A 9,713-nucleotide genomic window follows, 5' to 3' on the forward strand; every position below is an offset into this window, starting at 1 on the left:
TATTATCTGCAGGTGTGTGCGTCCTTGTGCAGATGCCCTCTCTTCTTCTCAGCTGGCCTGTTTTGAAAAGTGAGAAAACTGAAACCAAACCTGTTGTCTTTGAGTTAGCTGTGACTCAAGGTGACCCTCCCTGTGTGGTGCCGAGTGGAACTGCTACTTGGTTGTCATCTTAATGGGGGAGGGCGGTGGTTATCTGTAGGATAAACTTGGGACTGTGAACCATAAGGTTGGCAGTTTGAGCCCAGCAGGTGCTCCAAGGGAGAAAGAGGAGACTTTCTGGTCTTGCAAAGATTCACAGCCTCAGAAACCCTGTGTACAGGGTCAATAGGAATGGGAACCAAGCAGACGACACGTCACAAAACAACAAGGACATCTGCACTGTAGCTGATCACCAGCCCACCCTTCCCCAGTGTTGCTGGGTCACAGTGAATTGCGAGTCATTGGTGGTCCCCAGTAACACAGATCCCTGGTTTTCCAGGTGCTCCCTCAGGTTGGGGTTGGCCTCCCTCATGATGAGACCTGATACATTTTAGGGTGTTGGTGTCAGTTCTGCCAAGCTGGGTAAGGTGGTATCTACCCGCTTTCTCCAGTGGGAGGTAGCTGACTTTATACCTTTGCGATTAGTAAGTAGCCTCTAAGAAAGACTTTCAGACTGCGAAATGCCTTGATTTATTTCAGGCTGTGAAGTTGTTTATCACGTTCCCCAGGGTATTTGTGAGTCTGGACGTTCTGTTCTTACTAGGGTGGTACATGAGTCGGGGGGTTCTGTTCAGGCTGGGGAGTTTGTGAGTGTGGGTGCTGTTCATACTGGGGGCTGTGGCGGTGTTGTTCATGTGTTCTTGGGGGAGACCTTGCTAGCAGTTCCTGAATGACTGTTCTGTTTCTGACTCTGGAGACTATGTTGTTGCTGCTAAATCAAGTCTGATCGCGGCCCCCACATGTCCACAGAGGAGAATTGCTCCATGGGGTTTTTAAGGCTGTGCCCTTTTGGAAACCGGTTGCCAGCCCTGTCCTCCCAGGAGCCCATGGGAGGGTTGAACTGACAGCCCTTCTGCTCGTGGTGAAGCCCTAGGCCATGTGCCTCACTGGGGACCTCTGTTGTTCCAGAGACAATGCACACTGACCTGTAACTAAGCCTGTGGGGAGCACTGACGGTGGGCCTGCACCACAACCCTAGGTAACAAGGGTTAGGGCCCCTATAAACAGGGACACTGAGGCTCCCAGTCCCACAACTGGGCAACGGAGGAGCTGAAGCCCCTTGAAGTACACATTGCCTTGCTCTGGACGGTACCCGGTACTAACATCAGATGACCCTGACTGCAGGTGGTCCCCCCACTGCGCCCTCTCTGTCAGCGTGACCGTTGTGCCTGTCGTCTCTCAGGACAGTCTGTGTGTTGTTTGTGGGCACTCAGTCTTGCCCCGAGACTCCCTAACCCTTTTATTTTCTTCCTGTAGGAATTTGCTTGCTAGGAAACAAAACGCAAGACTTGACAGACAGAGTGACTTGGGATGGAAGTTGTTTGGAAAAGTGCCACTCGGAGAGAATGCTCTGAAAGAGTCAAAGAAACTATCAAAGGTACCCGAGCTGTGGGCCCCAAGAGGTGTGCTGCGTGAGCGGCGTCAGGGGCCCACCTTCCTCAGCCCAGCTCCTCTCATATAACCGGTCCTTCTGTTGGAATAGGCAGGGGTCTTCCTCTCTGACCTCGTACATGCCCTGGGAGTGTGCTCCTGGAGCAGCCCAGTCATCTGGGGGCGGGGGGTGGGGCTCATGCCCAGCTCCTGGGGTGGCACAGCCAGGTCAGGTGTGGTACAGCTCAGCTGCCCTTCCTGTTTTCACCTGTCTGGGGGTCCGTGCTGAGGTGCTGCTTCAAAACCTGTCCCTCTCCAGTCCCAGCTGGGGCTTTGGGACAGTTTGTCCAGTAAAGACTGAGGCGCCTCTAACAGCTGGGCTGCTGCTGGGATCCTGGGAGTGGTGCTCAGGAGCGCCCCCTCCTGGGGAAACAGCTGAGCAGATGTGTGAGGAATGGGTTCAGTGCGGGGCTGTTTCCAGGGGCTGGCATGGAGGTTCAAACCCACTCAGAGGAGCCTCAGGAGAAGCACCTCGTTATCGACTTCCGTAGGGTCACAGCCTTGAAAACCCCATGGGGTACTTCCATTCTGCACATGTGGGGGCACCGTGCATCTGAACAGGCTCACTGACTGGGTTTCCAGCTCACTGTGAACTCACTGCCCACCACTCTCTGTGCTCTGGCTGCTCCAGAGGCCCTGGAAGCACCGAGCTGGAGTCCCAGCCCCAGAGAATAGCCTGCGGCTGAGCTGGGAGGGTAAACCGGGAGGGAGAGGTCCAGGCAGGCTGTGTGTGCCTTCACCGGAGTTCACCCTGCCCAGAAAGCAACTCTTGGTCTAGCCCTGGGCACAGTGTCCTGTGCTGCGGAGGACTGCCACCCCTGCCTACCAGCTGCAAATCACTTAGGTATTGTTAGGTGCCATCAAGTCGGTACCGACCCATAGCGACTTATGCACAGCCGAACAAAACACTGCCCGATCCTGGGCCTGCCTCACAATCGTTGCTATGCCTGAGCCCACTAATGCTGCTCTCTTGCCAATTCACCTCGCTGGGGGTCTTCCTCTTTTTCTCTGACCATCTATCTTACCAAATATGATATCCTTCTCCAGCACCTATTCCCTCCTGACAATATAGCCAAAGTAGGAGAGACGAAGCTTAGCCATCCTGGCCTCCAAGGAGCACTCTGGCTGCACTTCTTCCCAAACAGATCTATTGGTTCTTTTGGCAGTCCATGGCACCCTCAGTATTCTCCTCCAACACCACAACTCAAAGGCAGCAACTCTTCTACAGTCTTCCTTATTCACTGTCCAGCTTTTGCATGCATATGACGTTATTGGAAATACCATGGCTTGGGTCAGGGACATATAAGTGTGGGCTCATTAAAATCGCACCACATTAACTTTCGGTGATTGTGACCATGCTCAGCTACAAATGTTGAAGGAGTTAAGTTTCCAAGCTGCTACAGATTTTGAAAGAAATGCCCACATTCAGAAAAGGAACAAGAGATGTCTAATAGACTTCCCTGGGTTCCCGATACTACTTGCATCCTGTTTAAATTCTCAGTTATCTTTTTCGTACTCCATTGTGGTTTTTAAGAGGAACACAGATTATGTTCTTGAACTTGGAGGATCTTGTTGTGAACTGAGATGACCAGGCAGTTGCCCATGTGTAATCCGATCTCACGGCCGATGGGGCCACCTGGCTTCCATCATCAATAATGAAGGCATGCCATTGTACCTGGGAGTCACACGATCCTGCCCTGACCTGACCTGCTTGCTTCGCCTGTGTGTCTGGCTGCTCATCTGTGTTGCTTTCATTACTTCCCCACCCCAGGTTAGGGGGTGGAGGGAGTCGGGGGGCCCACGGGTACCGGTGTGAAACTCCAGCCCCTTCCCCATGTCTGTGGAACGTTGAGAACATGCCTGTGTTGTCAGACACTGGTCTGTGTTCTGCTGCAGCCACAGTTGGCCTGTGTGACTTTGGGCAAGTGACTTGACTTGGCTGATCCTCCTTTACCTCCTCGGAACAAGTCCTTCCCTCAGAGGTGAAGGAGGAAGGGCACGGAGGACGTCTCTCTCAGCCATGAGGAAAGCCTGGGCTCACACACGCTGGTGCTCCACAGCTGCTTCACTGCCTACTGTGTGGTCTCGGGCCATCTGTGAAATGGGCCTTATGAGCAGCCATCCAGATTCTGACTCATAGACCCTAGATAGACTTTCCAAGGAGCGACTGGTGGGTTTGAACCACCGATCTTGTGGTTAGCGGTTTGGTGCTTCTCTTACAGTGTCACACCGGGGCCCACGGACTGAAAGATGAGGCTGTGAGCACTCACCTCAGAAAACCTAGGGACCAGGTGTGCTGTGCCCTGCAGGTTGGCATTGGCTTGGACTAGGGTGTGCACAGTGTTTGGGCACTAGACTATGCCCATAGTGGGCAGCCAAGGTACTTCCCACTGATGAGGCCCCGCTGTCCTTATCGTAAATACCTACCGCTTCTGTCAAACTCTCTTTCCCCAGACCTGCGCCCCTGGCAAACAACTACCTTGGTGTTGTCTTTGCTCCGCTCTCAGCTGCCCAGTTGCCCAGGGCTGCTGTCTGGTGGTCAGCCCTACGGGTGGGTGTGGTGTGAGTCTGGTCTGAGGCAGAGAGCCACCGGGAGGGTCTCAGGTGGGGGATGGGAGGCTGAGCTATGTGAGAGCTGGGGCTGGGCCCTCCAGTGGAAACGTCTTCGTCAATTAACAACCCTTCTGATTATGTTCATCTGATTTTAGCAAATTAAAAATGAACCCAAATAACCACTATTTGCACTTTGATATTTTTTATTCAGTTACTTTTCTATGTATGACTTTTCTTTATCTTTAAAGGTAAAGTCATTAATAACTAGTGCAGCATGTGTGTGTTTGGGGGGACATGCCTAGAACAGTGTGTGACTGGTTAGACCGAGAGTGTGGACCTAGAAGGCAAGACTGGCCGTGTGGCCATGCATGGGAGTACAGAATCTTTAAGTCTTGGGGTGGGCAGGCCTGGCTTGCAGATTCCCATTGTCTGGGACCAAACCCTCTCATAGGACACATCTGTTGGGTTTGGGGCTATGTTAACTTGGGTTGTCTCGGATGACTTTCTGGAATTTCACATCAGCTCTTAGAGCTTAAAGAGGAGAATCCCAGATGGCGGAAAATTCAGGACAGCTTAAAGCGATATTCATTCTCCCTGCCTCTGGGCTCTGAGAAGTCTGGAGTACTCAGAACCACAGAGCGCAGAAAAGATTGCTCCAGGGCCCAGGTAGAAGCTGAAATAACAACAGGAAAGCCACCTTCACCTTTCTTATCCCTTCTCTGGAAACTGGGTTTAAACTAGTTTATAGAAATAGAACAGGCTGCCTTCGGCAGTCCATCTTTATGAGGTCAGATGGGCAACTGGAAAGGTTAGATGGGAGCGGGGGCTTAGTGGCAGTGAGCTTATGGTGGGGGGGGGGGCGTGCAGGGGACAGCTCGGGGAAGGAGGGGCCAGGATAGCTGGACTATTTGAAGAAAAGAATCAGTGATATTGAATTATTCATGTAGACATGTAAATTGGTGTATGTTTTTGCTGTGTTTGTTGGCTCGCCACCAACAAAATAAATTATTTAAAAATAATAAAATAAATAGAGCAGGTCCCAGTTCTGTGTGAAATGGAGTAAGTACACTCCAACCTGTTTCGTCAATGAATGCAGCGGTATCAGGGGCTTCAGAATGTTCCTGGGAGAGGAGGTTCCATGACCTTTCCAGTCCGTTTTTTACGTGGTTTTGAGGGTTCTGAATGGCCCAGAGCAGCTCTGTGAGTACTCTGAAGGCAGGACTTGCGGGAGAACTGGAAGGCCTGCTCTGTGGGTGCTGACGGACAGCTCCCTCCCCAGTTCTGATGTGAAGAGTGAGGGAGTCACTGCGGCAGCACCCCACCCCAAACACAGTCTCCCAGGGAGGGTCTGGCAGGGCCCTGAGCTCCTAGGAGCATTGTCACCCTGAGCGTCTCCTCTTCTGCCCAACACTTATCCCCGATCTGACGCAGTGCAGCGAAGTATGTGGCTGCAGAAGCAGAGAAGGGGCGACCCAGGGAACCTGAAAGTGCTGGGGAGGGTGTAGGAGGAGGAACTTGGGAAAGTACACCCTGCGGGTCGATGGAGGAGCCCTAGTGGTACATTGGTTAAGTGCTTGGCTGCTAACGGAAAGGTCAGTGGTTCAGCTCCACCATCTGCTCTGCAGGAGAAAGATGTGGAAGTCTGCTTTTGTAAAGCTTTTTAGCCTTGGGAATCATATGTTATTGTAGTGAAGTGTCGTCTAGTGGGCTCCAACGCACAACATCACTGATAGGGTTTCCAAGGAGCAGCTGGTGAGCATGAAACACTGACCTGATGGTTAGCAGTGTGGTGTTTGGGAACCTTTTACGCAGTTGTTTTCTGTGCTGTGAGTCAGAGCTGTGTGGTTTTGGTGGGTGTGTGGATCTTAACCTAAATAGCATACTTGGGTAGACCACTATATAAATGCTGGTTTTACCTGTGGGACAGATCCAGAAAATACTGCCTGGACTTTGAAAACTGACCTCGGGACCACAACTTACAGAAAACTGGTTGGAACTTGTGGTTGGAATCCAACCAGATCAATTGCCTACTTATTACAAAGACAAGAAGTTTAGATGAGACCAAGAGACATAACCCAATATGAAACATAGCTAGAATGGAAGCCAGAATTACCTGACATAGGAGGGTCCAGGAAAATCTCAGTTCGCATTTTGAGAAAAGATAATCAACAGACATCGATGTTATTATGACCCGACCCAGCTGTTGAAATCATCCAACTAAGACTTGACAGCAGCCATTGTAAGAGTTTCAAGAGTGCTCCAAAAAGTCAGGGCGAACATTCTTGAAACACAAAGATAGACTGTATTTGCAGAGAGGTAAAAATGAGAAGAATTAAACAGATGTTTCATAATTGAAAAATACAGTAACTGGAACAAAACAAAACTATATGGATTTGGGAGTCCTCGTGTGGTGTTGTGGGATAAGCACTGGACTGCTAACCGTGGTTCAAACCCACTGGTATCTTCTCAGGAACTCTACAGAATGTCACTGTGCATTAGAACAGACTCAACAGCACTTAATAGTTAACAACAAGATGGATTCAGTAGCAGAAGGGAGAGGAAAGGGTTCGTGAACTTGACAGATGAACATGGAAATAATCTCATCTAAATAATAGAGTCCATAACTGAGCAGAGCCTTGGGGCCATGTCGAGCTATTGGCAAGACTGACATTTGTATTACGGGAATCTCAGAATGAGAACAATGCAGAAAAAATATTGGTGCAAACAGGGTGCACGGAGACCATCCGTGCCCAGACACGTGATAACTAAGTTGGTGAAAATAAAAGGCATTTTATAGAATGCTAAACCAGCCAGATAAACACCATAGATTACTTCCTGAGGAACAATTTGAATGACTGAAGTTTTAAAATCAGAAACCATTGAGGCCAGAAAGAACTGGAACACTATTTGTAAAGTGCCAAAAGCAAAGACTTGTCAACTCAGAATTCTACATCCAGCACAGAGGCATGAAGATGACATGAAGGATCACTGAGCAAGCTTGAGCCGGCCTCTTCTAAAGAATGGCTAAAACATAGTGTTTCAGACAGAAGGAAACACGGAACTTCAGGAAGGAAGAGGAGCAGAAACAATAAATATCTGGGTAAATATAGTTCATTATTCTTGTCTTGTTGAGTTTTTAAAGTATGTTTGGTTGAAAGCTAAAATGATAATGTTGAATTTTCTGTGTATGTAGACATAATACAGAAGACAAATACAACAGAGAGAGGAAAAGGATGTGGTGGTAAAGTTTCTACATTCCACTTGGAAGTCGTAAAATATTGCTTTTAAATAGATGGTGAAAAAATAAATAGGCATGCTATAACCTTAGGCCAACTATTAAAGCTAGGCAAAGAGATAGTCAAAACATAAATAAAATGGAATTCTAAGAAGAGTTAAGAAAAACTTAAAAGCAGTTTGAAGACATAGAGGAAACAAACAGAAAACCATAAGGTAAGGTGGTAGACATCAATAATTACATTAAATCTTAATAAGTTGGGCACAACTATTAAGACACGTTGTCAGTATGGAATTTTTAAATTACGAGCATATTCTGGCCTCAACAAACTCGTCTGAAATGTAAAGATACATGTAGGTTAAAAGTAGAAGATGGAAACAGATATACCATGAAAACACTCATAGAACTGAGGACGGAGTAAATATATTACTATCAGGTAAAGGAGACTTAAGAACAAAGAAAATTACCAATGATAAAAATGAGCCCGTGCACCCGGGAAACGTCGTCATCTGAAACGTATGTGCCTGCCGACAGTTAGAATGCACAAAGCAAGCCCAGAGCTGAGCTGACAGGAGGAAGGGAAAGTCCTGAGTATAACTGAGAATGACAGCGCTTTTCCCTCAGTCATCAAGACTGTATCATTTTAATTCTAACACTTTCAAGTTTTCTTTATAACCCAAGTGTATGATTTATCTTTGTAAATGTTTCACGTGAACTTCAAAAAAAATGTCTATTTTGGGAGGGTGGAATGTTGTACGATTGTTAAATCAGTCCCATTGGTTGATTGGTCCGTTATGTGCCGTGGTGTCAGTTTTGGCCCATTGCAACTTGCACAGGGTTTCTGAGGCTGTCAATCTTTACAGGAGCAGAAAGCCTCATCTTTCTCCCACAGAACAGCTGATAGTGTCAACTGCTGACCTTGCGGTTAGCAGCCCGATTTGTAACCACTACGCTGCCAGAGCTCACCAGTTGATGGTGTTGTCCAAAGTATGTTCTCTGACTACAGTGGGATTAGTTATTGTTAGACGCCATTGACTCAGGTGTGACTCACAGTGACCCTGTGCACAACAGAATGAAACCCTGCCCAGCCCTGCGCCATCCTCACAGTTGTTCCTGTGTTTGAGCCATTGTTACGGCCAATGCGTCAGTCCCTCTCTTTGAGGGTCTGCGTCTTTCTCTGACCCTCCTCTTTACCAAGCATGGTATGATGTCCTTCTCTAGGGATTGATCCCTCTTGAAATCAAAATATGAGCGACCAAGTCTCACCATTCTCACTTCAAAGGAGCTTTCTGGCTATACTGCTTCCAACAGATTTTTCATTCTTCTGGCCCTCTGGGGTTCACCAACACTGCATTGTACATGCATCCGCTCTTAGGGCATTACTCACTGTCCAGCTTTCACACACAGATGAGGTGATTGAAAATCCAGTGGAGTCAGACTCGAAAACAATGACTGGAAAATAGTAAGAACATCTGCAAAACCTTGGCAATTAAACAGCACACTTGTAAATAACTCATGACTTAAAGAAAGTCACAAGGGGAATTAGAAAGTATTTTGAACTAAACAAAAAGTCAACATATCGAAGATGGCACACTAGGCAGATGCAGTACATGGACCGTCTACAACAAAGATGAATGTGCTGGCCCCCGAACCTCAGAAGAAAGGTTAGACAGGTGGACAGAGTGCTTGCTGGGGGGACAGGTGGAGCAGGGAGGGCAAGAGCGGGAGCCTGAATGGCGAGCGTGTGGCCTGACGAGGCTAGACCATCTTGTGAGCAGCTTTAGATAGAGCATCTTGTGAGCAACTTTAGATAGACCATCTTGTGAGCAGCTTTGACTAGACCATCTTGTGAGCAGCTTTAGATAAACCATCTTGTGAGCAGCTTTAGATAGAACATCTTGTGAGCAGCTTTAGATAGACCATCTTGTGAGCAGCTTTAGATAGAGCATCTTGTGAGCAGCATTAGATAGAACATCTTGTGAGCAGCTTTGACTAGACCATCTTGTGAGCAGCTTTAGATAGAGCATCTTGTGAGCAGCTTTAGATAGACCATCTTGTGAGCAGCTTTGACTAGACCATCTTGTGAGCAGCTTTAGATAGAGCATCTTGTGAGCAGCTTTAGATAGAGCATCTTGTGAGCAGCTTTAGATAGACCATCTTGTGAGCAGCTTTAGGTAGACCATCTTGTGAGCAGCTTTAGGTAGACCATCTTGTGAGCAGCTTTAGATAGACCATCTTGTGAGCAGCTTTAGGTAGACCATCTTGTGTGCAGCTTTAGATAGACCATCTTGTGAGC

At 48.1% G+C, this 9,713-nt stretch overlaps 1 protein-coding gene across 1 annotated transcript in view; it reads left to right on the plus strand.

Moving 5' to 3' along the window:
- Positions 1-9,713, plus strand: part of TBC1D14 (TBC1 domain family, member 14) — a 79,517-nt gene that overhangs the window by 43,208 nt on the left and 26,596 nt on the right. Inside the window, exon 2 of the mRNA XM_006875302.1 lies at positions 1,456-1,576. Within this exon, the coding sequence (XP_006875364.1) occupies positions 1,456-1,576 (121 nt within the window). The remainder of the gene's footprint in view (positions 1-1,455; positions 1,577-9,713) is intronic.

This window comes from Chrysochloris asiatica, unplaced genomic scaffold (assembly GCF_000296735.1).
Source record: "Chrysochloris asiatica unplaced genomic scaffold, ChrAsi1.0 scaffold00319, whole genome shotgun sequence".
NCBI lineage: Eukaryota > Metazoa > Chordata > Mammalia > Afrosoricida > Chrysochloridae > Chrysochloris > Chrysochloris asiatica.